The 27,506-nt window shown below is 35.6% G+C and overlaps 3 protein-coding genes across 7 annotated transcripts in view; 1 reads left to right on the top strand and 2 right to left on the bottom strand.

The window, feature by feature from the left end:
- Nucleotides 1-1,587: 1,587 nt before the first annotated feature.
- On the bottom strand, nucleotides 1,588-2,386 carry LOC110729190. The gene is made up of 3 exons (XM_021908909.1): nucleotides 2,281-2,386; nucleotides 1,993-2,184; nucleotides 1,588-1,874 (listed from the first exon to the last, which is right to left on the bottom strand). The coding sequence occupies exons 1-3, from the start codon at nucleotides 2,384-2,386 to the stop codon at nucleotides 1,588-1,590; spliced, it is 585 nt and encodes a 194-aa protein (XP_021764601.1).
- A 3,682-nt stretch (nucleotides 2,387-6,068) lies between these two features.
- Nucleotides 6,069-13,357, top strand: LOC110729257 (pentatricopeptide repeat-containing protein At1g53600, mitochondrial-like). 5 transcript variants are annotated; one of them, XM_021908988.1, is made up of 4 exons: nucleotides 6,069-8,352; nucleotides 8,465-8,621; nucleotides 10,671-10,812; nucleotides 11,542-13,357. In XM_021908988.1, exon 1 carries the CDS (start codon nucleotides 6,129-6,131, stop codon nucleotides 8,199-8,201), a length of 2,073 nt encoding a protein of 690 aa, XP_021764680.1. In that variant the 5' UTR covers nucleotides 6,069-6,128; the 3' UTR covers nucleotides 8,202-8,352; nucleotides 8,465-8,621; nucleotides 10,671-10,812; nucleotides 11,542-13,357. The 5 variants fall into 5 exon arrangements, with proteins under 5 accessions (XP_021764680.1, XP_021764681.1, XP_021764683.1 ...); XM_021908989.1 differs by having other exon boundaries at nucleotides 10,671-11,178; XM_021908991.1 differs by having other exon boundaries at nucleotides 10,671-11,649; nucleotides 12,544-13,357.
- A 2,359-nt stretch (nucleotides 13,358-15,716) lies between these two features.
- Nucleotides 15,717-27,506, bottom strand: part of LOC110729256 (magnesium transporter MRS2-I-like) — a 48,977-nt gene continuing 37,187 nt past the window's right edge. The window contains exons 5-10 of the mRNA XM_021908986.1: nucleotides 21,185-21,409; nucleotides 20,920-20,964; nucleotides 18,284-18,328; nucleotides 18,159-18,188; nucleotides 16,480-16,599; nucleotides 15,717-16,395 (exon numbers count right to left, since the gene is read on the bottom strand). Coding sequence (XP_021764678.1) covers nucleotides 16,309-16,395; nucleotides 16,480-16,599; nucleotides 18,159-18,188; nucleotides 18,284-18,328; nucleotides 20,920-20,964; nucleotides 21,185-21,409 — 552 coding nt within the window. The 3' untranslated portion in view covers nucleotides 15,717-16,308. The remainder of the gene's footprint in view (nucleotides 16,396-16,479; nucleotides 16,600-18,158; nucleotides 18,189-18,283; nucleotides 18,329-20,919; nucleotides 20,965-21,184; nucleotides 21,410-27,506) is intronic.

Genomic DNA, 27,506 nt, shown 5'->3' with positions numbered 1-27,506 from the left:
GCCGTACAGGAGGATAAAATCGTATTTTTCCTTAAAAATACTCTTTGATTTTAATTAAAACTCTGAAAAGTCAACAAAAGTCAATTTATCAATGCTAATTGAATTAGGAATGAAAAAAACCTTCTAGAAGAATCTAGACGACTAAAACCATTCCTAATTGAATTACGAATGATAAATCATATTAGGCCCTCCTCTAGATCATTGGGCCGCATATAAGGCTCAAACTGGGCCCAGTTCAGTAAATTGGCCATAACTTCCTCATTATTCATCGGAATTGGGTTTATAATATGTCGTTGGAAAGCTCTAGTCAAGCCCTATCCAACTACACTACTATTGTACCCATATCATAGACCAACCAAACTGGATTGGCTGTTTTCTTAAAATAAGTTTTCAAAAAACAGAGAGAAGAGAAAAGAAATTAAAACTATCCGCAACACTAGACTTTCCACACTTTCACTTCATTCGATTATGATTCGATGTGAAAGGTACTCATCACCGGGTTTGGTTTTGGGGAGACACAAATGGATGTCTACAACAGTGTTCTTCATCATCCATCAAATATTATCACATAATTAAATTCAATTCACACACACTATACACATAATTCAAACGAAGAGGTGCAAACGATATTAAGAACAAAATTCAAAGTAAAAACCCTTAATTTCACACATACTTAACTGATTAAAACCCTAAAACACGTAAAGACATTAAGCAAATAAATTAAAAAATTCCTTCGACATTCCCACAACTGATAGAACACCACGCAAATTTTGTGAAAAAAATTAAAAAAAATAATGATTCAAACTTGCATCCCTCGTCAAGTGCGATATTCCGGCGCTTCCTTCCGAAATCGGCGGCAACCAAAATCCAGCAAAGACCCCCGTACTTCAGTGTAACTGTTACACTTCAAATTACAACTATAGGATGCGAATTTGCCTTCACAATGCTTCTGAAAATTTCCCCTCTCTCTCTAGGATTTTATTCAAAGTAAAAACCTAGAGAAATTGCCCCATCAAATATTATCACATAACTAAATTCAATTGTGGGGACCAACTGGCTTCAACTTCTGCATACTTTATTCAAGATTGTGAATTTCTAATTTTACCCCTTAGTTGAGTCCATTTGGACTCAACATAGTTGAGGATGAGAAATTCTCATTTAATAACCAATGTCTCCCAATAGTTAACCACATTTTTTTTGTTAGACATTTTCTCTCTCCTACTTTTACCCAACCCCACCACACAATATCTCTCTTAAATCCTATCATATATTACTAATGTACTTGGTAATAATTATTAAAACTAATAATTATTATTAGCATACATTAATTAAATAAAATTGTTTATGTTTAAAATTAATGCATTATATTATTTAATTAGTAAGTAATTAGTCGTTAATTAAGAAATACACAATAATTAAGAAATACACAATAATTGCAACTTTACTAAATTCGATAATAATAAAAATAATACATATTATATCAAATGACAACAATCTTTAAAAGATAACAACGAACTGCGCATGATTTAGTACAAATACAATAATTTAATGTTACGATTATACAACTTTTAACGCAAATTATTTTGTCTATGGTTTAACACCGAATTTGAGCCACATATGTTCAACTAAGTCTTTCTTCAAAGCTTTATGCATAGTTTCATCACGAACACGAGCTCTATTAGACATATACATTTCCAAACTTGCAATTCGGTTGTTGCTATTTTCGAATTGAAAAGACTCTTCAGTATTTCTATTACTTGAAGACGCATTTGTAGTTTGATCATATTCATTTAGATCGTAATATGTTTTATACGTATCTCTTTCATCCTCAACGATCATATTGTGCATAATGATACATGCTATTATTATTTTTCCTAACATTGATAAGTCACGAGCTAGTGCAGGATTCCATATTATTGCAAAACGAGCTTGTAATACTCTAAAAGCACGCTATCATCCTTTCGTCTAGCTTCTTGTAATTTGGGAAAATACCTTCTTTTTCATTTTGTGGTAGTGATATTGTAGGAATGAATGCTGCCCATTTAGGATATATACCATCACTGAGATAATACCCCATATTGTATTGATGTTCATTCACAACATAGTTAATAGAAGGTGCACAACCTTCAAAAACATCGTTAAACAAAGGGGATCTATCAAGAACATTAATATCATTACGACTACCTGGTGTCCCAAAAAAAGCATGCTAAATCCAAAGATCATATGATGCCACAACTTCCAAGATTAATGTGGGTTTACCTGGTCTTCCAGAAAACATACCTTTTAATCGAAGTGGAAAATTTTTCCACTGCCAATGCATGCAATCAATAGAACCTAGCATGCCTGGAAATCCTCGACGTTCACCAATTCTTAGTAGTCTTACCATATCTTCTTCATTGGGCTTTCTAAGGTATTCATCACTAAAGTAAGAGACAATTCCTTCCACAAAATGTTGTAGTGAATCTCTTGCAAGAGATGCACTAATTCAAGTGTAGTCATCCACAGAATCAGTAGAGGTGCCATAAGCTATTAGCCTCATAGCAACTGTGCATTTTTGCAATTCGGAAGCACCAAATCTTCCTGTAGCATCTTGTCTTTGCTGAAAGAAGGGATGACGTTCTTCTTAAGTTTGCTTTATTCGGAGAAATATATGTTTGTTCATGCGAAATCTCCGACGAAATAACTGTGGGGGAAACACAGGATAGTCAGCAAAGTAGTCATTCAATAAACGATTTTGTCCATCCCCACGATCCCTTGGAATGGGGATTCTTGGTGCCCTTGGAACTTGATTTAACATTTGATATACTTCAATCGGATTGGACATAAAAACTTCATCCATCATTCGATTAACAAGACGATTGGCTTGCCTTCGTCTTTCATATCGTTGTGTTTGTCTATTTTCTGAATTGGATGAAGAATTAGAAGAGTTGGAGCTTTTCGTCGGATGACATGTCATTAAAATCAAGTTGATATGAGAATGGAAGGTAGAAGTTTTTTAGGGGAAAAGATGGATGGTTAATTAAGTGAAATGTATCTCATCCATTTTATAGAATAAATGTGTTTGCTATGTAGCCATCTTTATTGTAGATGCATGCATTTGTATTGTCAATATCAACTTAGCATTGTTATCTACGTAAAAGCAATGTAATGTTATTATTACCTTTTCAGTGTCAAGTACATCAGCGTACAATGTTTATCACTATTACCTTTTCAGTGTTAAGAACATCAATGTCTAATATTTGCTTTTCAGTGTTGGGTACATCGGTTCTTTTTCAATGTAATGTAAATCAATGTACATCTTTTGCAGTTAAATATCAAAGTGAATTGATGGGTTTAGTCGGATCAATATAATTATATGTACATATAAATCGTATAATATGATTTTAATACTAGATATGTAATTAACTTGTTTTTTTATTAATAATAACATTACAATATAACATTCATTCATATCCTAAATCAACAACACATTAAAAATTTCCAAAATAAAAATCAAACCTTAATACATAAAACAGAAAACTAAAAAACAAATTATTTGAAATTAAGCAACATGTAAACTATGATTAACCATAAACTTAGTACATCAGTCTGAGGGGAACAACTTCTTCAATAAACTGTTCATTAGTTCTTGATCTTCAGAAGATAGGTTTGGCTTTGAATCGAGGTGCTTAAATAACTCCATATTAATCTTTCTTTGCTTCCTTGCTTCTTTCTAGTTGCAACCTTGTAAGTTCAACTTGATTTTCTGATTGCCTTATAAGGTTCATGTCATGGGTTGTATCCAACCATTGTTGCCATGCTCCAACTAACATATTTGTCATCTTGCTCTTTCCTTTATTTTTGCTAGATTCGTTGCTGGTAGGCAAGCCTGAATACCCAATATCACCACTAGTTGGTGTTTCTGGGTTTGATGAAGATGAATAGTTTCCAGCTTCATTGATACGTAATCTCTTTGAGTCACTTCCTTGAGTAGATGTTTTTTGCTTGCATTTTGAACAATATCTTCACTTGGTTTCCACGCATCATGTTGTATCAAAATGTCCCAAACATGCTTGTCTTGAAAGGTTTTAGACATCAATGATGTCTTTGTTTTGTCAGCAGCATATATACTATATGTAGCCTTCATAACATCTTCATCATTGTGACCACTTCCCCTTTTTGATTCAGTATGAGCATGTGAACCACAAATTTACAACATGAAGCATTGATCCTTCTCCAACGATTTCTAAGTTGCTCCGAACCCCTCATTTTCAACAAATCTTCTCGTGTTACCCCGTCAATACCTTCTTCGAACCACCTTTGTTTGTATAGTCTAACATTATTATACATTTCCTCAATTTTTCTCCAAAAAAATCCCCCTTTTGGTCAGTGTTAGTTTTTTTATTTTGACTAACCTCAAGCCAAGCCTTCACAAGAACCACTTCTTCAGCTTTTGACCAAAACTTTCTGTTTCCCATCTTGATTGCCTCCTTCATGACCTCTTTCATTGACTTCAACTTCTTCAACTTCTGGTTCATTGTCGTCATCTGATCCATTCGATGTGTATGAGCAATTGAAACTCGGAAGTGCACTATCATCACCTTGTGACATAGGAAATTGGGACATAGGAAATGTTGGATCACCTTGAGAGATTATTTGAATTTTCTCAAAAGATGGGATAACATTTTGAGAATATGAATAATTAGGATTTTGTGGTGGTTGAAAAGGGAAAGAAGTAAAAAGTACTTGGATTTGAGAAATTGACATTTTGTGAACCATAATTCGAAAATTGTTGAAACTTTGTATCTAAATCTGAGTTGAGATCAATTGGAATGTTAGAATAGTAAGGTTGAAGATTTGGATTATTTTGGGGTTGTGATGAGTTTTGAGATTTTGTTGTTTTTTTTTTCTATTAGATTTTGGAATATTCATCTCTACACAATTTGATAATAAAGAGAGTAATATTCACTAAAAAAAATTTTGTTTCAAAATACCTCAATATTAGGCTCATTTTATAGAGAAAAATAAATTAGAGCCGTTGTTTTTTTTTTTTTTAGAATTGTATTTTAAAAATTATGGCCGTTACAAATATTACAACGCTTATAAATTCAAAGCAAATCTCAGCCATTAATTAAAAAATAGGTGTCACAATCTCAAGAAGCCTTGTCATTATGTGTCATTATAAAAAACAATAAAATATTCCATGACCAAGCTACAATAACGGGTTATTCAGTTATTGAAAATTTCCCCCAAAAATTTCTCTCTCTTCGGTATTTTATTATTATTCCACTTTCTCTCTCTTAATAACCAACCTCAATAACCAATGGCTGGGTATACTCTAAGAGTAAACACAATGGTTACCCACAACCATTATGATTATCACTTATTTAATTAATTTCTCTATCTTCCACCTCATTTATAACCACTTTTATACCCACTTAATAACCAATGTAGCCCAATGGTTGACCATGGTTACACATCTTATCTATCTTACTTTTATCCAACCCCACCACACAATCTCCCTCTTTCACTCAATGACCAAGCAAATTGGCCCTACTATTTCACTCAATAACCAAGCTTTATAACCTGGTTATTTCCACAACCAGGTTATTGCTTTTTATTCACAAAAATTTCTCTTTCTTCATTTTTCAATTATTTTTTCACATTCTCTCTCCCAATAACCATCCTAAATGGTTAACGGTTGGCTATGCTCTAAGTATAGATAGATTTGGATTACTTTGGCTATTCGGTTAAATTCTTTTCAAGCCACCATCTCTTTTGGTTTGAGTTAGTACAAATTAAATAATCAACCAACTATATGATAGTGGAATGTTGAGATTTTACTAAAATAACTAAGTAAGGAGATTTGTTAATTGTGGAATATAGTAAAAATATTGTTCATAAAAATGATTTGTGAAGGTGACACGTGGAGCTTCTTTTCGAGTGTCCTCTGTTTTAGTATAGTTATAGATAGATTTTGGATCAATTTTTGGTTCATTCTTTAAAGTTGGGTTAGATATGGATCAATTTTGTCAAGTCTATTTAAATACGGAATAATGGAATATCTATTGGTCTTGATTAAAGCGTTGAGTTCATTCAACAGGAGTCGAGTCAAAATCGTCTTTTGTTATTGAGTCAATCTCATTCTCATGCTAATAAAACCCAGTACTTTCTTTGCCCAAAGAGGCTGCATTTCTTCATTTATCAACAAGTCAATCCTTTGTTATACAACTTTAACTCCCCACATTGTTCCAAACTATCATCATCTTAGACAACATGACTCTTCCAAAAGGCAGAACACTGATCAATCAATTGCACAAAAGAATTCCCAAATCACCAAATTCGGAAGATGTGGTTCCACCCACGAAGCAGAAATGGTATTCAATGGTATGCCTGTTAAAAATATCATTACTTGGACAGCTTTGCTAACGGTATATGCAGATAATGGGCAGCTTTTGAATGCACGGAAGGTGTTCGATGAAATGCCGCAACGAAATATTGCATCTTGGAATGCGATGATCACTGGTTATGTGAGGAATGGTGTGGGAGTTAGTGAAGCTTGTGAGTTGTTTAATAGGATGCCGGACCGAAATGCAGTGTCTTATGCTGCCATGATAACTGGTTTCGTTCGTGCTTTTATGTTCGAGGAGGCGGAGAGATTGTACAATGATATGCCTAGAACTTGGCGTGACCCTGTTTGTTCTAATGCTTTGATTTGTGGGTATTTAAAGGCAGGTGAATTGAATGAAGCTTTTCGGGTTTTTTCGGGGATGGTGGAAAAAGATGTTGTTTCTTGGACGTCAATGGTAGATGGGTATTCTAAAAAAGGATGTATAGAGGATGCTAGAGAACTGTTCAATATGATGCCTGTGAAGAATGTAGTTTCTTGGACAGCAATGATTAGAGGGTATATGAGGGATGGAAATTTCAAAGATGGGTTTCTTCTGTTTTTGTCTATGAGAAGGGATGAGATTGTGAGGGTTAACCCTATGACTTTAACCACAGTTATTGAAGCTTGTACTAACAATGACCGATATGAAGAAGCTTGTCAATCCCACGGTTTAGGTTTCCGTATGGGATTTGAGTGTGATCTAATATTATGCAATGCTCTCATCAATATGTATGGTAAAATTGGCTGTCTAGAAACTGCCATTAAGCTGTTCAATCATATGAGCAAGAAAGATATAGTTTCTTGGAATTCCATGATTTCATCCTATGTTCATGCTAATCAGGTTGACGAAGCTTATAGTCTTTTTCAAAATATGCCAAGAAGGGACATTTTTTCTTGGACAACAATGATTGGAGGGTTTTGTGGAAAAGGTGATATGGCAAAATCAATCCATTTATTCGACATGATGGCATGTAAGGATGATGTTGCTTGGACTGCTGTTATTTCAGGATTGGTTAACAGTGAGAGACCTACTGAAGCTATTTATTGGTACCTTAGGATGACTCGAGGATCCTTCAGACCAAATGTCCTTACTATGAGCAGTGTGATCAGTGCTGCTGCTGGTTTAGCTAATTTAATCATTGGCTTGCAACTTCATGCTTGTGTTGTGAAGATGGAAATGGAGCTTGATTTGTCGATTCAAAATTCCTTGGTGACAATGTACTCGAAATGTGGAAATGTTTCTGATGCATATCATGTCTTCATGAAGATTGCTTCACCAAATGTCATTTCATTTAATTCGATGATCACAGGCTATGCTTTTCATGGTCTTGGGGAAGAATCACTTCGGTTATTTGAACAAATGGAGAAAAAGGGGCTGGAACCAAATGAAATTACCTTCCTTGGTGTTCTTTCTGCCTGCACGCACTTGGGATTAGTTCAAAAAGGACAAGAGTATTTCAAATTGATGAAATCAGCCTATCATTTAGAGCCAGGGCCTGATCACTATTCATGCATGATTGATCTTCTTGGTCGAGCAGGATTACTTGACCAAGCAGTTAATGTTATCCATTCAATGCCATTTGAACCTCATGCTGGAGTTTGGGGAGGGCTTCTGGGTGCAGCACAGTCCCACTTGCATATTGATGTTGCAAAGCTTGCAGCTAAAGAAATTTTGAGACTGGAACCAACTAACACAACCCCACATGTGGTCTTGTCGAAAATATTTTCAATTTTAGGAGAAAAGGAGACGGAAGAGGTTAGACAGATGCAAAAATTAAAGGGTAAAACTCCAGGCTGTAGTTGGGTGTTGGTGACAGAAAATAGTAATTAGTTTGAGTTGGAGATGAATCATGAATGTGATGTACTGGGGGGCAGATATCTCAGATATGTTTGGTCTGTGGGTTTCATCAGGATTGATCATTATAGATTTATGATAGGAAGATGAACTTGAATAGTCAAGGTGCTTTACTGTATATCAGGAGGTATGGCTGAATTACACCTTTCAAGTTTATTACGTATAAAATATTTTTGATTCTAATAAATATTCAACCTGAGCTGAAAATTTATGTTTTCTTCCTTTATGATGCATAATAGATTACATGGATTGGTCACATTTCATATCAAAGCTTATTTGCTGATCTAGTTTCCTTGCTGAGAGGAGACAAACTGAAATGGAAAAAGTGCACAGATTAAAGGCATGGTCTTCGACAAGTCCCAAGTACAAATTCTGTGGCTGGTGTATTTCTCTAAGGTAAAACTAGAAGCCTTGGTCTTACAGATATTTTTAGATGACAAGTTCACGTTTTACACTTTGTAACTTTGAAAATTATTGTTGTTGCTGCAAAGCCCTGTCATATACGAAATGATTATGCACTTATAGTTAGCCTCAAGCCTTTAGTGTTGCTGTACTGTTGATTTTTGTAAGGGATTAAATAAGACCGAGTACTTGACACCATATGGTGCTGATTAATGTGGAACTTTTAATTGCAAGCAAAGATGGTACAAGTTTCTGAGTGAACAGATAAATAATAGCAATTAATGACCAGAGAGTTTGACTTTGACGTTATTTAAATATTGGTTGAAATCTTGATCATTTGGCCCAAAAATGCAACAGATAAAGAGACAGTAGGAGGGAAGAATTGTACCTGAGTAAAGAATATCTCAATCACATTGAGGTTACATATGTAAATGAAGAGGGTGATGGAAGAGTGGGTACAGGGTAAGAAAGGAAGCTAGAAGATAGATAAATGAGCTGTAATCTCATTCTAATCAAAAATTTAATTGTCAGGAGATAACATGGTGTGCGAATGTCAGCTGGTTGGGTATCCCTTCCAAATACTAATTGTATTAAAAATTGTTGCTTATGTCGCCATGCCTGAGATCTTGTATTAAATATTGCTCTTTCTTTTTCTCACTTTACTCTCCTTTTTTGTAAACTCTTTCAACTGATTATCTTGTTATGTTATTTCTCTATGTCGTATGGTTTCCTTATGATACATGTTAGCCGACCTCAAATCATTTTGGGACTAAGGCTTTGTTGTTGTTGTTGCTGCTGTTGTGTAAAAGAAAATACAAATTAATGCAGCATTTCACTAAAATGGGGCCCTTTTTCAATGCAACACTTTCTTAATGGAAATATACTACACTAATATATTGTATATCTACCCTTTAGTTACATCGTCTCCACTCCTACCCCATTCATACAATTCTATTACTCCCTTTGTTTGTATTTAAGTGCCCCTCTTTGACTAATGATATCTTTACTTGTCAATGCACAACTTTTACTAATATTATCTTTACTTATCAATTAGTATAAATCTTTTAAAAAAAATTAATTATAATAATAAAAAAAAATGATTTATGGAAACTATGCTTTAAGATAATTCTAGCGAGTACTCATTGATTATATTTTATCTTACGTAAATTGGTCAAAGTGGTGCATGTAAATAATGTCAAAGTCAAACTGAGGCGCTTAAATGAAAACGGAGGGTGTAATTATTTTATTTCATATCCCTAACTTTTAACCCACTTTCCTTTTTGTAAAAAAAAAAAAAAAAAAAAAAAAAAAAGATTATTATAACCCAACTAATGTCACTTACATAATATTTTAACAAATTCAACTCAACAGCCTAATATTTCGTGCCAGTCAAAGTGTTGCATAAAAAAAACGAAGGGAATAATTTTATAATTCAGTTGCACTTCTACACCTTAATTTTATAATTCCTTCCCTCCCTTGAAAAACTTGTTTTAGAGAGGCTATTCAAGTTGAACAGATGGAGAAAATGGAAAAAAAGGGGTGGGAAAATTTCATCCTCATCAGCTCTGCGATCATAGCAGCAGCGCACGGCACAATTGTATTTACTACCGTGTTTTTTTATTTGACATCGCTGGTAAATTGGCATATGCAGTTCCGTGGAGCTGATATGTGTTATGGTGTATCCCAGTGTCTAAGACCTTAATTTCAAACATTTTCAAATTTCAATGGAAGACTACAGATAGAATCACTGGAAGGGATGAGAACTAGGAGAGGTTCCTCTCTCTTAGGCATCTGCTTCCTGTAATGACATTGACAATCCCTGTTTTTCCCCTTCATAGGGGTCATCTCTCCTGAAGATTTGGGTTGTTCCAATAGACAACATGTCATAGCTATATTTTTTGCTCGTTCGTCTTGAAAGCCCGGAAATATGGGAGAACTCTGAGATGACTTCAGGGTGTCGTTGGGGAGCTGTTCCGTAGCTTCTCGTCTTCCATTGACAATTAACAATTGTTCCAATTTGAGTTATGTCTCATTGTCTTGCAGGAGTGATATTTTTGAGATGTAAGAGATACAGAATGGTAGACCAGATTCCAGAAGTGAAAGTGCGTCTAAGAAAGAGATGTTGGACAGATTTTCAGGTTGCTGCTGGCAAAGAACACAATTCAGATCCACCTGCAATCTCCAGGTAGCCATTCTATCTTTATTCCCTTTTTTGCAGTGCAAGCCAGAGAATAAAGATATTCTTAAGTGAAAGCTTTATTACTATCGATCACCCTTTGCCAAACCACCTTCTCAAAGCTTCCTCTCATATGTAAATACATTGAGAAGCAATCACTCTCTATAAAAGACTCCCAGCAGGCAGCTTCAGACACATATACTCTATACAAGCCCATATATTCTTCAAAATCCATGTTGCAGATCGAGGAATCTTATTCTTGGAAAAAACATCTGCATTTTGTGTATATTAGGCTTGTACCCATGTCACTCAGAGCTTATCCTTTTTTACAGCAAGGCCTGAGAAGCTTAGTAAGTGCAGCATTATTCCATACGTGTAAGTCTTTAATGTTCCATCCACCAGCTTTATTCATAGCTTTTCTTTTTGAATTTCTAAAGATTATCCTTCAGGGAAAAACTATAATCCCCTTAATATGCCCAGATAATTTTTAGATGTACTGCTTTGCTTTTTAACTACCTTAAAATCCAGCATTATTAACCTTGATGTTTTTGGAAGTTATATGATAGAATCTTCGCAAAAATGTATTCAGCTTCGTATGGTTTATACCTGTAATCTTTCCCTGTTAAATGTATTCAGCTTCGTATGGTTTATTACTCATAATCTTTCCCTGTTAATTATGGGACTTTTCATTACCTGTAAAAAGTCTACTCATATGGTTTATACTGTTATATTGGTCAGGAAATGAGACTTGTGAGAGTCTAAGAAATTGATTACAGTTCAAAGCTTCCGATGTTCAGGGAATGTTGTGAAAGCCTGAAAGGATCATAACCAAGGAGCATCATGCTGGTAATTCAATATCTTGAACTCCTAAAAGGTTTTCACTCTGAAATCTGAAAATCCAAGTTGTATTAATGCTGGTATTTGTATTAAGTTGACTGCAGTGGCTTAACAATTTGAAGATCATCTCAATGGTATACAATGTTCAGCACCCCTTTATTCAATAAAGCTCTTCCCTCTTTCTATGATAGTTTTTCCCTCTTTTGCTTTATTTTTCAAAAAACAAAACTATTTTTTTTTTTCTTTTTATTCAAAAAAATAAAAAAAAAATAAAGAAAAAATAATCAACCCCAAGCTAGCGTACTATATTAGCCTTTCTGAAAATTTGCTACATTTTATTTTTCGCGGTTTATAACACACATTCACTAAAAATTCTAAGGTGATCATTTAAGTGATTTTCTCAAATTACCTGTATATTTTTACAAACAATCCTTTTAATGATTTTCTTTCAAATTAAAGACAATCTTATAAAGGGGTTTTCTTTTAAAGGAGATTTTGCAGTGTTTGTGGTGCCATGTCACTCATTTTGATCACCTTAAAAGTGTCTTGCACGCATACTTAATTTTATAAATCTTATCTTCAATTATCTATTTTTTAAATTACTGAAAGGCAAGTATGTATTTTGAAATAACATTAAATCAAATCTAAGAATCTACAGTTTATTGCAACATTTTCAAAGTACTAAAGAACAAAGAAAGTATATATCACACTATTTACATGTGTACAATGGTTGAACCAAAAATATATAAAAGTATGATGGTACAAAATTGTAAAACCAAGGATTCGACTTCTAGTGCTTCTAATAACAGATTGTAAGCTTGAAACATAGACAAAAACATCACAGTATTTTTGAGCATGCATCAAACCAAATCAAACCCAACCTGTGATATTATTTCATACCAGTTTCGAAGGAAGATTATCAGGCTCGCGGTCAAGCAATGGATTGAATCTTTGTGATTACCACGAGTGTGGGAGGTGTTTATAGCGTCCTGTACCTTCTACTTCCTGCCTATAGCTGTTTCGTCGCTTTGGGATCCAAAATGCCTTCGTTGACAAGAGCAAAACTACGCCGTGCATTATAATCATCATCAGCAGTAGCAATGTTCCATTCAAGAGATTTGAAGCTCTTTTCTTTTTTATCTTTCTTCTTTTTCTTGCCATAGACGCAGTCGTTACATAGAAACATCAAGCCGAAGATCGCTGCTCCGCAGCCAATAAGATCTATTAGGCAGTTCATCTTCCTTTTTCTTGATAAACAAAACTTTGGTACTGTATGATAAAATGCAGAAGTTAGAAATGAAACTTCAGCTAGTTTAAAGTCATAGAATAATTTTGTTGCAAATTTTGATAAATAATCTTTGCTATAATAATATGGAAAAGGCGGTTTGAATTAGTTTAAGCCAAACTGGTTCATGAATATGATGGGAATATTAATTTGACTTATTACGTTGCTTTGTGTAATAATTATCTGAAATGCCTTTGACTAGTTCTGATCTAGGTAAGATAAGGATTAACAATAAATAATTAAAAAAAAAAAGTCTAATCTCTCATTAACAGGTTTTTATGACATGCATTTTTCTGAAGATATGATATTAATAAATTGTTTTCTTCGTCTCTATTTTCTACTACGCTTTTAGAAATGTCTATACACCCTTAAAAAAAAAGGGAAGATTATCTAAAACACTTCTCCACATCTTTACAACCCATTTTCAAAGTATATTGCATCAAGGGGACCAATTATGTAGAAATATTCTCATTTTTATCTCGTTTAAAGTCATTTTAAATGAGCAGAAAAATAGTTTTGAATATATAATTTATCAAACATATAAAATATATCACAGACATTAGAGTATTATATTGCAAGCTCTACGTGATGTTGCCATTAAAGGGAACTACACAACTAGTGAGTAGTGATACAAGAATTTGCCACCAATTCATTCTTCTTCTTCTTCTTCTTCTTCTTCTTCTTCTTCTTCTTCTTCTTCTTCTTCTTCTTCTTCTTCTTCTTCTTCTTCTTCTTCTTCTTCTTCTTCTTCTTCTTCTTCTTCTTCGAGGGCGGAAGTATTAGTTCCTAGGAATACTTCAATGCCCATAAAATTCAATTTTTAGGAAATGTTATGACTTGTTTGGTTGTATGATGGAATTAACGAACATAATTTCATGGAAGCTTCATTTACCTAGGTGACTAGGTAAGTAAATTCCTCCATTTCATCGCATTTTAAGCTTTAAAGGAAGTTCTAATTCTGTGATATCACCAACCAAACAAAACGGCACATGAATCCACTTCCCAAAAAATAAGCTTCAAATACAGTTATGTGTCAACCAAATAAGTACTAAGAATAACTAAGTCTATAATAAATCCAAATGACATTCATATGTAGACAACCTTATCAATTACAAATCTGTAAGAGTACAAAGATATATTTTTCGGATACAGTACAGACGAAAGTATATACATAAATTCAAGGGGGATAGATAATGCAGGAAGAAGTCAGCCACGGCTCACCCTGTCCGGCAATGAAAAGATCAATCTTCTTTATCATTGGCATACCCAAATTTGCCTTTCTTGCTTACAGTACCTCTTTGTTCAGCTGCAGAGCTAGTGCTTGGTCTATCATCATGGACTACACTGATACTGCATTCAGCATCGTCGTCAGAATCACTCTCACTGCTATCCCATACCCCACAACCAAAGTTTGGATCACTGTAAACTCTGAGCTTGATGTTATTATATCCTGCAGCTCTAGCAATCGCCGTTGCAGCTGCTTTCAAGCAGTCTTCTTTCGCTCTTCTACCATCTATCATCCGATTGCTACATAAACTTGCAACAAATGATATAACTACTGCTAACATAGCTGATCCGCAACATATTATGTTGGGAAGACAATTCATCATTTATCCCCACCTTCCCCAAAGAAGGACAGCATATATATTGACATGATTTTCTTGACTTCTTATTTTGGAAATGTTCTGCACTCCGTACATTAGGGAATAATACGTGCAAAACTTGTATACTACTGTTGAAAGAACAAGTAAAAGAATCAGTGAACGCTTTTTTAGCATAAATCTAAATTTTGCGATTAATAGACGGAACATTTTTTCATGGTAATATACTACCTCCATTTCATATTTATTTATACGTTTGTAGTATTAAATTTTGAGATATTGATACTGGAATGATCCTAATGGAGTTGCTTTCTTAACTTCACATCATATGTTCACATAATGATTGAAATACAGAATAGTAACAACAAATTATGTCTGCCTAAAAAAATGGAAGTTGAGTGCATGATGTGCTTTATTTTCTTCCTCCTCCTTAATTTTGCAACGTTTATTCACAAACGTTGCAAGTCTTACAACATACACATTTTAAGAATAACTTATCTTCTTCCATACCGCAAATATTCAGTATACCTACATAGTTACATTTATATCTCTAGTTAAGTAGTTATTTAATAATTGCAATCATAGAGATAAGTTCGTAATTTTTCTTTTCACTCTCTTCCTTTTTTACACTATCTAAAATCTTGTACATTTCCCCATGTTATGATAATAAAGGCACAGAAATATTAGTTTTTTTGTCACATTATGGACCTAATGTCATTATGTGAAATCACAGGTCTTTGTACACTGATATTTGATTTACAATTTTGAAATTTTATCCAAACAGTCTTCATTTTTTTGTAAAGTTTATATAGCTAAGGTTGCAAAGATTACCTCATTTCTCGGAAAAATTTGGCATGTTCGACATCGACCCCAAAATCTTATCCGAAACATGATTAAGGGAAGTTGCAAAAAAGGGAAGTTGGGTCAATAAAACTACGCTTATCAAGATGACACCGGTCGCAGCTGGGAAAAAAAAAAAAAAGATATAGACAGCACTCAGCAGCATGAGTTCTGGCACCTGCAAATACCATGACTCTGCCCATCCCTGCTTACACTGGAAATACATTTACTGATAATTACCATTGCCATCCCAGTCTTTCAGTACACTTAACCTGCTAAATCTGGCGTATGGTGTAGCACTGCTTCAACTCTTGCTTTGTTTCCTCTTCCTTCCATTATAAATTTGTGGTGGGAGAAGGATGTGATAGTTCATCTCTTTAATTTCTGGTGGCAACCGGTGAGACTAGTATAAAATAAATCTTAAGACTACTATAGAAGGAGGGCACACATATAGCATTACAGCAGATACAAATGCTAATCTGCTACAAATCGATTAAGGGAGGCTGCGATGGCAGCTCATCTACGTAGATAATACAGCTTGAAAAGACCACCATATATACAATTAAGTATGGTAATTATATCTTGAGAAATCAGAATTCAGTAAAAGCTCTCAATAGCAAAGAAAGTGATGCAATTGATTACATTAGTTAACAAGAGCTGTTACTGACAAAGAAACACCTAATTTTGAGGTTCAGTAGTTATACAAGAGAACTTATAAAAACAAAAAAGCCTCAGCAAGGTCTGCTAAGGTTACCAAGGATTGCATTGTTTTGATTATATTTTAATATCAGTACAAACATGAAAAGGGCTAGCACTGATTCAAGTATGCAATTGATATGTATGTTTGTATATGAGGTTACCCAGAATTACTTCTTGATAGAGATTGGTCTTGTTTCTTCGTGTAAAGATGAATGATTTACAAAGCTTAATAATCCCACACGCTCATGATCCAACAAGCCCTTTAAAACGAGCATATGCGACAATAACCACAAAGAATACAGCGCTAAAAAGACCAGAAAGGATAATCACCTGCAAAATGGAAAGACCTTCAAGTACAATTGAATGCAGCAACATTTACTAGCTGAACTTAAATGCTAAAACTGTGTTGTGTACCCATTTAAAGATGTAATCGTGATTATCCATCCAAGTATAAGGTATATTCATGCCAAAAATTGCAGCCACCAAAGAGTAGATTGATAGGCAAACAGTTCCAGAACTCAAAAAAAGCTCCAGCTGCATGATAAGTAATCACAAAGAAACCAATCACATGTATCAATTATAGACAACCTAGATAATCTCAAACCCTTAAATGACATAAATATTGAAAAAAGTTTAGAAGATTAAAAAAATAATGCAAGAAATCATTAAATTGCATGTGAAACCCGCATTCAGGATTCCCAATCTAGTTACCAGTTTTTCTCACTGACAGGCAAATTAAGTTGGGAATACTAGCACAGTTCTTCCTTGCTCTAACTTTTGGGTTCCCAATTGACAAAATATTATTTGGAAGTTAAGAAACAGTGTCACACTGATTGCTCCTAAAGTCCTGAGTCAGAGTCCCTAGCAATATCAAGGAATTGACACAAAATTCCAATACCATACAAGTTAGACGCTTTTAGCCTAAAGTTTAAGCACTTTTATTTACACCCCTTATATATAAACTCAAGATTTTCAGACTTTGAGCTAAGTCCCATCATTTTGCTCAAAGCTTTACAAGGTTTCCCCCACATAAAATCTTCTATTCTCATAAAGAAGAATTGCCTTTAATTTTGAACCATAAGACTAAAAATAACAAGCAAAAGGAGAGAAGATTGGATCTATTTTCTTTTGATGAACCCATTAATTCTTGACTCTTGTTTCTTGGAGAGTTGAGTTGGTGTAAGCAGAAGTAAGAGACATGAATTAAAAAGGTGGGTGGGTGTAACAAAAACGTACATAAATTACTGGAAAGTAGTGAAAAGGTGTATTTAGAAGAACAAAAAAAAAAAAAAAAAAAAAAAAAATGGGACATGGAGGTAAGAATCGAAAGATAGTGAAATGTGTTTGTGAAATACAAAGTACTTCATATTAAACAGGTAGGTACACCAAATAAAAACACATCAAAATGGAAGGTGGGTACATCATAAAAGCAGAGGGAGTGGTAAAATTCCCTTGTGTCTCTACCAACTTCATGACCTTTGTCACATATATTATTCTTGTATCTCTTGCACCGATAATTACATCAACCAGAGCCACATGTAGATGACCAAAGCAAAGGAAGCCATTCCTTTTGCTAGCAATATTAAAATAAGCACAAATTGTTAACAAGACTCATAAGCAAAAGTGTTTTTTTGGCATTGTTCACTCAAAGACATACTCATAAAACTTTTAGCCAAAGCCTTTTGACTTAATGGATCTGAGTTTGGCAGCCTTTATTCAGTTCGGTTGCTCATCTACCATGTACTCTTAAAATTATTGCATCTAGCTAAATCTTGAAAGAAAATCCTTTATAAGAAATAAAAAAATTAAAAAATAAGAAAAACACCCTCATGAAAGAAACTAAGAAAGAGGAGAATTTATGGCATCAAGTGCTTAGGGTCAAATACAGGTAAAGGTTCGCTCTGATACATACTGTATGAAATTAGCAGATTAGTGAGGAAAGCCAATACAAGCAGGATCCTCAGAAACAAGGAAATAACGATCAATTAATTTAGTAAAACAAATGGTGCTTCAATTCTAATAAAGTTCTATATTCGAGCATGATTGTATATATTCGAGCATCAGAAGAAGGGGAGAGAGGGGAGAGTCCACACCTGAATCAACTGATTTCGATAATTGTCAAGCTGCAGAGAAGATCAAGTTTCAGTAACAACAATAGAGGCATTCATGTTTCAGATATCAAAGTCTAGATTGAAGCAAATCTAAAAGATTAACTCACCTGAATGTTAATGTAATCCTCAGTGTCATCAATGTATTCACGAAGCTGCAAGTTCCAATTTAAAATCATCATGTTATGGTTGTAAAAAATAAAGGTATAATGTGCAGAATGCAATTTACACAAGCACCATTACCCCGAACAATCCCAATCCACTCCTTTACACAATGACAACTAACCAACAAGGGTAAGCAACAGGCAACCAGCTCAAGTAACACAATACAGAATTTTTTTCTCTGGCCAAATAAAATATTGTAGGTTATATTAAGCTAATTGGAAGATGGAACGCTGAGCCCTTTCTCACAAGGTTCATGTAACAAGTTAACAGAACAACGCTAGAGGTGAGACATACATGTTAAAATTGCATACAGTGCATAAAAACTTTTGTTGCACTGTAGACAACAGGAACCAAAAAGAAAATATGATTAAGATTATCAGCAAAGTATAATAGAAATTCGGAGAGTTGACATAACTGGCACTTAAGATCTTCCATTTCAGTTGGACCAAGAGGCCTTTGACAGAAACAATGAATCCCCTTACAAAATTACATTTTAGGGCTCACATTTTTAAGCATTTTCTATCGTATCTCTACAAATATTAGGAAAATGCTGACCCTCACTGACCACCAACCACATTCGTTGAAAATAAAATTAATATAAAAGAAATTATTTTAAAGTGAAAAGCTATTTATTGTTGTAAATATGATTGTCTTTAGCTTCATGACCTATTCTACATGAATTGCTGTAATAACTTCTAACTTCTTGTTTTACAAGTATTAATGTTATGGACAAACAAACTAGCATGAAAGCTTGAGCCAATTGATATACAACTCAAGATGACTTACATGAAAAGAATATTGAAGAGTTTTTTTTTTCCCCCTTCCATATGACCATATCCCAAATTTCAGTCTACAACTTCATAACCTATTTTATTTGATTTGCTATAGTAGGTTTTAAAGTCTTGTTTTACAAGTCTTAAGGTTAAGGATGTATAAACTAGAAAGAGAAATTGAGTCAATTGATATACAACTTGAGATGATGAATAATCCTCCCATACCCTTTGGGTTTCTTGCCTAATTATTTTATTAACTCATAAAAAAACTTACTCTCTTCCCCAATCTCCACTATTTTGAACCAATCATCACCACAGCTGCTCAACATGTTAAATTGGACTACAAAATACAGTTACATGGGCTAGGTCAGATATGATAGAGTTATGAGAAAGAGAATGTTGGAAAGCTTGATTATATTGATGAATATAGACGAGTATATATAGTACAAGATTAGAACATTGAACATACCAAACTACGACTAGATACAATATGTGACTAGCTACGTTAGCTAATTATAAGGGATATACTTTGACTATCAAAATTAATGAGTAAATCAAGGGATTTACATATTCTAAATAATGATAATGATGATATAATCATCTTTATCCTTTATACGCCTCCGCAAGACGGACGTTCGAAACGAGAGACCGATCTTGGATATAAGATCTCAAATCTTGTTCAAGGAAGGAATTGAAGTGGTGGTGAGAAAGGTTGCATTGCATTGCGATTCTCCAATAAGGTCTAGAGGGAGTGGAGCAATAGAAGGTTTTTTTTTATTTTTATTTTTTATTTTTTTTTTGGCTAAGAAGAAGAAAAAGAAAAGGAAGTGTTTTAAAGGAGTTTTTTTTTTTTTTTTTTTTTTTTGATGGAGGAGTTGCGTGAAGAAGTTAAAAGATAGTATATATAGAGAGAGATTAAGAAGTTGTTTAATGGGTGTTTTTCACGATTTTTAAACACATGAACCATTGATTGTAAATATTAAAAAAAAAATAAAGAAATTTCAAATTGGCTAGCGTATGCTTGCAACAAATGAAAGGGAAAAATATATAGAGGTTCCTTGACCACCATTGAAGGCGAGATAGAAAAATTGTAATGGTGGTGTGATGGTGGTTTAGAACATAATGTTATGTTTCTCCATAATGGTTTTGGAGAGAATTTCGTATATGATAACACTTGGTAGGTAAACTACGGGATATTGAAAGAACTTTGTTTCTCCTTGTAAGGGGTTTGGAGAAAAAAAAATATATATGTCAATGGCATATCTTGGTATATGAAATACGGGGTGCCAAAAGAGTTGAGCAAAAAGTGTGTTTTTGGTTTGAAGCTTTCCGAGAAGAAAGTTTGATATGGTCACCATCATTTGTCGGCGTCAACAAAGGGTTTTGATAGTGTAACCATGGTAGTAGCGGAAGCAAGAAAATATGGATCAAAAGCTCATGATACCATGATAGAGTTATGAGAAAGAGAATGTTGGAAAGCTTGATTATATTGATTAATATAGACGAGTATATATAGTACAAGATAACATTGAACATACCAAACTACGACTAGATACAATATGTGACTAGCTACGTTAGCTAATTATAAGGGATATACTTTGACTATCAAAATTAAGGAGTAAATCAAGGGATTTACATATTCTAAATAATGATAATGATGATATAATCATCTTTATCCTTTATAAGATATTCCTGTCTCTAACAATATGCAGATTCACCACATTTCAGATAAACTTCTATTCACATAGATGCAAGCAGATTAACTACAGGATTGCATATTAAGCTAAATAGTTCTTCACAATACATACCGTTGTTAATTTATTTAATGTCCCGTCAATTTGCATGAAATAAGCCTGTAATTCACATCCAGAGCAAATGAAGATTACAGTTAAATTATTCACACTAACAAATGGCTCGAACATTATCTTGCACTTTGTACAAGAAATTGCAGGCTCATACAAGTGTTTAAAAGAGAAGATAATATAAAGTAAGGACACACCATTAGAAAGTAAGTCATCTCTTCCAAAAAAAAAAAAAAAAAAAAAAAAACCTAATAAGGATTGTTATAATAACCTCTAGCAACATCTCGAGTTCCTCAACATCATTCTCATCACCACGACCTGTGACCATACTTGCTCTGCTTGCTCTCGATACCTTAGAGGTAACAGTAGGGGAACTAGGAAACCAGTTGGCTCCTGATCCACTAACAGGTGAAGCAGGAGCAGCCAACTTTCTGGACAGGTAAAGGTCAGCCATATCACCATCATCATCCAAAAGTTGTTCAAGCTCATCTCTCACCTACAAAAATCAAATTACTTGAACTTACAACAATAAGAAGACATACAGATTATTTACGAAGTTATTCTAGGTAAAGAAATAACAAAAATTCTAGTTCTTAAGCTTGAATGATGGAAAAAATTATCTTAAAAATAAAGTCCCACCATCTTCTTGTCATACGGATAACCATTTGTTGGTAAAATAACTGTTGAAATCAATAACAAACAATAAAAGATTAGAACTTTCCTGGATTGAAGATCCCAAACTCACAGTCGCGCCGTGGAACAATAATCCACTGCCTTAGAAGCGAAATACGCCACCACCGGTACAAGTTTCCTAGTGACGCACGCCCCCCAAGTTTAACGCAACTCTCTCCGTAATCCGTGCACCCGAACTCGAAGAGTGGAATTGCTCGAGAACTGTTCAGATCTCAAAAGGTAGGTTTGTGTTTTCGGCTAGAAAAGTGAATAATGTCACGAAAAGGTAAGACTCGTATTTATATGAGTCCTAGAAAAGGAAACACGTAATCAAACCGACCTAGGAAAAAAGGCGGGCCCGATCGGGCGCGAGATCAGGTTTTTCCAGACGTAGTGTCGCGCTCGGTCGGGCGATCTGAAATCCCCATTCCGGGCGAGCCATCGGGCGAAGCCGCCCGATCGAGCTCGTCAAAAACTTGAGTCCGCCGCCCGGTCGGGCGCGAGAGATCTCGTAGAAAAACTCTTGTCCGTCGCCCGGTCGGGCGAAGCCTGCCCGATCGGGCGCGAGAGTTCCCGATTTTTCCTTGACCACCTTCGCCCGATCGGGCGCGAGTCATCCGATTGCATTACTATTTCCAACAATTCCCCACTAATGCGAGCAGATCTTCAACATGAAATCTGAACAGTAAATGAAAGTCTTAGTACTTAAATGCTAGTATCCAAAGGTTTGAACTAACACATTAGTGCACAAGGTTTTCAACACTTCCCTAGTGAGTATCCTAAGATTTGAACTCCTAGGAGCGAGGAAGGGACCTTGAATGCACATACCTTGACTTTAGAGGTTAAGCAACTCCGCTAATCTTGGCCAACACTTGGGCTCTCCTGAGTACTTCAGGAAAACAATACTTCAGTCTTCCCTTGAGAGAGGCCACCTCTCGTACTCACGTAGGTGTTCATCCTATGTGTTACTCACACACGTTCCCAGCAAATTCAAAGGTCTTTCCCTGCAGGCTTAAACGTGTTTAAGCACCTTGCAAACCTAAGAAATCCATGCAGTGGAACTAGAACATTAAGAACATAAGTTCAACCCTTCAACTTTCGGTGTCATTATCTATCCTGTTTTAAGAGCCACTAGGACAAAGGTCTTAACTCTTTAAGAACCTCCACCTATCCCTGCTCAGAAAACAACTGGACTAATGACATTAAGAGATAAACTCATCCTAACAGAATCAACTTACCACTCTTATAGAGTAATAGATTCAAACACATGATACACATATAACAAATCCACATGATTCATTGCAATGAAACAGAATAACCAAAACAGGTTCTTGATTTATTATAACCAATGTATCATGTCACATAGCTAGAATAGCTACCATTTCAAGTCATTACAACAAGGGTCCTAAACCCATACCAGCTGATGACTCCACCACTAGTCTACGACTCGAACCCTTAGTAAAAGGGTCTGCTAGGTTTTTCTCTGTTCGAACATAGTCCAACGAAATAACCCCATTCACAATAAACTGCCTCACAGACTCGTGTCTGACTCTTATGTGGCTTTTCTTACCGTTGTAAACGCTATTTTTAGCAACACATATAGCGGCTTGTGAATCACAATGCATAGAAACAGGTGGTGACGGCTTCCCCCACAAAGGAATATCAATAAGCAAATTTCTCAACCAATCTGCCTCTTGTGTAGCAAGATCCAATGCGATGAACTCAGCTTCCATAGTTGATCTAGCTATACATGTCTGCTTACCAGACTTCCATGAAACTGCACCCCCACTAAGGGTAAACACATAGCCACTTGTAGAGCTTGTTTCATCACTATCCGTTACCCAATTTGCATCACAATACCCTTCAAGAACCAAAGGATGACCAACAAAATTCAATCCCCAAGACATGGTTCCACATAGATATCTGAGCACACGCCTCAAAGCAACCCAATGTTGCTCACTAGGACAATGAGTATAGCGACTAAGTCTACTAACAGCAAAAGCAATATCAGGGCGAGTGCAATTCATTAAAAACATCAGACTACCAAGCACCTTAACATATTCAGTTTGAGACACACCGTCCCCCACATTTTTCACCAAAGCTCCAGAAGGATCAAAAGGAGTTCTCAAAGGAGGCAAATCAAAACAATTAAAGTTCTTCAGAATTTTCTCCACATAATGAGACTGAGACAGAAATTACCCTTTCTTGGTTTTAGTAACTTTAACACCAAGGATCACATCTACCTCTCCCAAATCCTTCATCTCGAACTTTGAATTTAAATATTTCTTAGTTTCATTTATGACACACATGTCTGTGCCAAACAGGAGCATGTCGTCAACATACTGGCATAATATCACACATTGCGCACCAAACATCTTAGAGTACACACATGCATCACTACCATTGACAACAAAACCAAAACTAAGAATAGTTTTATGAAATTTTTCATACCATTGCTTCGGTGCTTGTTTCAAGCCATATAAGGATTTCTTTAGTCTGCACACCTTATTCTGCATCCCAGGAACTACAAAACCCGGAGGTTGCTCCATGTAGATCTCCTCCTCCAAATCGCCATTCAGAAAAGTTGTCTTAACATCCATCTGATGCACAATCAAGTTGTAAGATGAAGTTAAAGCAAACAAAACACGAATGGTGGCAATTTTAGTCACCGAAGAATAAGTATAAAAATAATCAAGGCCAAATTTTTGAGTGAATCCACTTATCACCAATCTAGCTTTGAACCTTTCCACGGTGCCATCGGTTCTCATTTTTCTCTTGAAAATCCACTTGCACCCAATAGCTCTGCTCCCTTTTGGCAGGTCCACAAGCTCCCAGGTTCCATTTGACATGATTGAGTCAAGCTCACTGTTTACAGCTTCCTTCCAGAAGGTTGCATCCACTGAACTCATAGCTTCTTCAAACGATTTCGGATCTTCATCCACAACCTGTAGATACAACATGATCTCCTCTAGATAATCTTCGAACTCACCTAGATTTCCGCACTCTGCTATAAAGGCTGTTAGGAAATCAGGTCCAAAGCTTGTCTCCACTCTTTGCCTTTTACTTCTCCTAGGTTGAATCTCACTTTCAATCCTAGGGGAAGTATCTTCTGGCTGTGCAGATGAAGGAACTGAAGAAACATCGTTAGTAACAAAATTTTTCTTCAAAGGAAATACCTGTTCAAAGAACTCTGCATCACGAGATTCAGATATAGAGCGATCTTCCAGACTCATAAACCTGTATGCGGCACTATTCTCAGCGTAGCTAATGAATACTGTATCATAGGTCCTAGAACTTATAGTTGAGCGCTTGAACGATGGATAGCCCACCTTAGCTAGACACCCCCACACTTTCATGTGATTCAAGTTTTGAGCATAACCCTTCCATATTTCATATGGAGTCTTGTCTAACTTCTTGTGAGTTACTCTGTTCTGTACATAATTAGCTGATAGAACCGCTTCACCCCACAAATTGTCTGGCAACCCGGAACTTAGGAGCATTGCATTCATCATTTCCTTCAAGGTCCTATTTTTCCTCTCTGCCACACCATTTTGCTGCGGAGTGTACGGGGCCGAAACTTCGTGAATTATTCCCTCACTTTCACATAAGTCCTTGAGGAAATCGGAGCCATACTCTCCACCCCTATCTGAGCGAACTCTTTTTATTTTCCGCTCCAACTGATTTTCTACCTCTGCCTTATACACAAGAAACTTGGACTCAGCTTCATCCTTCGTCCTCAAAAGATACACCCTGCTATATCTAGAACAATCATCAACGAAGGTGATATAGTAGCGTTTCCTGCCTCTACTTTCCAAGTTCTTAAAGTCTGCTAAATCTGAATGAATTAGCTCAAGTGATGTGGTCTCTCTCTTCGTGACAGATTTATAGGGTTTCTTCACGAATTTAGACTCCGCACACACTTCACATTTTTCAAATCCATCTAATGACATATTTGGGAGCAAATTTAAACTTTTCATTTGTTTCAATTTTATTGCACCAACATGACCCAATCTACTATCCCATAATTCAAAGGACTCAACAATATAAGCAGTAGTAGAAATCTTATTCATTGAAGGAACAGTTACAATCTCAAGAACAAATAGGCCCCCACTAAGGTAACCCTTTCCAACATACTCCCCATTACGGGTTAACACAAGTTTATTAGCATCAAAAACTAACTTAACTCCTACTTTGTTCAACAAAGCACCAGAAATTAAATTTCTACGAAGAGAAGGAACATACAGCACATTGTGAAGAGCCAAGGTCTTCCCTAAGGTCAGCTTCAGAACCACTTTTCCCTTTCCAAGTACCTCAGAGCTGCTTGAATTTCCCATGTAGACTTGTTCACCTTCCTTTGCATCTTCCATACTAACAAGCAGGTCCTTGTTAGCACAGAAGTGTTTAGATGCACCAGTGTCCACGATCCATTCACTGTTGTTCTCAACCAGATTGACTTCAGAAACAACTGCAGCAATGACATCTTCATCCTCATTCTCAACCAGATGAGCATGACCCTTGATTCCTCCACTCGATTTCAGATTTTTCTTCTTCTTATTTTTTCACTGTGAAGCAAAGTGCCCCACTTCACCACATGACCAACACTTTCCAGTGACTTTCTTCCCAATCTTGCCCTTAGCTTAGAGAGTTCCCTTCTTCTCAGAGTTCCCCTTCTTGGCACGATTATCACTTGCTTTCTTGTCAGAGTCAGCACCAGATTCAACAAGGTTAGCCTTGATTGCTAACACATTTTTAGGCTTAGAGGAAACATCCTTAAGCCTATTGGCTTCCTCAATCTTCATGTGGCTCACAAGTTCTTCTAGGGTTAGATCCCTCTTTTTATGCTTGAGGTGATTTCTATAATCAGAACAGGAATCAGGCAATTTTTCAATCAAGACATTAGCCTGAAGGATTTCACACATCTTCATACCCTGAGCAAGAATTTCAGCAACATAATTTTCATACACATGGACTTGGTCCATAATAGGCTTTGTATCAACCAATTTGAAATTCAACCAATTTCCAGTCACATACTTCTTTTTCCCAGCATCATCAGCACCATATTTCTTCTTTAAAGACTCCCACATCTCTTTAGCAGATTTTATATTGACATACAAATCAAAAATGTTGTTTTTCATGCTGTTCAAAAGATGACCTCTAACGAATTTATTATCACGATCAAATTTCTTGATTTCAGATTCATTAGCAATAATAGTAGTGATCCTTTGACTAGAACTAGATTCTTTATTCCCAAGAGCAGGAGTACTAGGAATTTCAATCATGGTATTGGTTTGCTCAATGGGTTTTGGAGCATCCCTAAACAAAACATAATCAATCTCTACTTGTTCAAAGCAATCAACATCCTCTGTGACCATCTCTTATAATTAATTCCATCAAGAGACTCAACCTTAGACAGATCTAGGTATAGACGAGTTTGAGAATTGCTAGTCATGATATCAACAGAATAAATCAAATTCTATTTCGCTTCTAAATTGTTGGTAAAATAACTGTTGAAATCAATAACAAACAATAAAAGATTAGAACTTTCCTGGATTGAAGATCCCAAACTCACAGTCGCGCCGTGGAACAATAATCCACTGCCTTAGAAGCGAAATACGCCACCACCGGTACAAGTTTCCTAGTGACGCACGCCCTCCAAGTTTAACGCAACTCTCTCCATAATCCGTGCACCCAAACTCGAAAAGTGGAATTGCTCAAGAACCGTTCAGATCTCAAAAGGTAGGTTTGTGTTTTCGGCTAGAAAAGTGAATAATGTCACGAAAAGTTAAGACTCGTATTTATATGAGTCCTAGAAAAGGAAACACGTAATCAAACCGACCTAGGAAAAAAGGCGGGCCCGATCGGGCGAGCTGCCGCCCGATCGGGCGCGAGATCAGGTTTTTCCAGACGTAGTGTCGCGCCCG

The sequence above is a fragment of the Chenopodium quinoa genome, unplaced genomic scaffold (assembly GCF_001683475.1).
Source record: "Chenopodium quinoa cultivar QQ74 unplaced genomic scaffold, ASM168347v1, whole genome shotgun sequence".
Lineage (NCBI taxonomy): Eukaryota > Viridiplantae > Streptophyta > Magnoliopsida > Caryophyllales > Amaranthaceae > Chenopodium > Chenopodium quinoa.
This window is presented reverse-complemented; position numbering and strand designations above follow the sequence as displayed.

Bases quoted from the DNA above. Each gene is read 5' to 3' on its own strand.
- LOC110729190 (XM_021908909.1), bottom strand. From the start codon at position 2,386: ATGGTAAGACTACTAAGAATTGGTGAACGTCGAGGATTTCCAGGCATG. The intron at 2,185-2,280 runs GTATGTTTTCTG...TTGGGACACCAG, and splicing joins TTTTCCACTTCGATTAAAAG to GTAGTCGTAATGATATTAAT. The intron at 1,875-1,992 runs GTATTTTCCCAA...TATCAATGTTAG, and splicing joins ACCACAAAATGAAAAAGAAG to GAAAAATAATAATAGCATGT.
- LOC110729257 (XM_021908988.1), top strand. From the start codon at position 6,129: ATGCTAATAAAACCCAGTACTTTCTTTGCCCAAAGAGGCTGCATTTCT.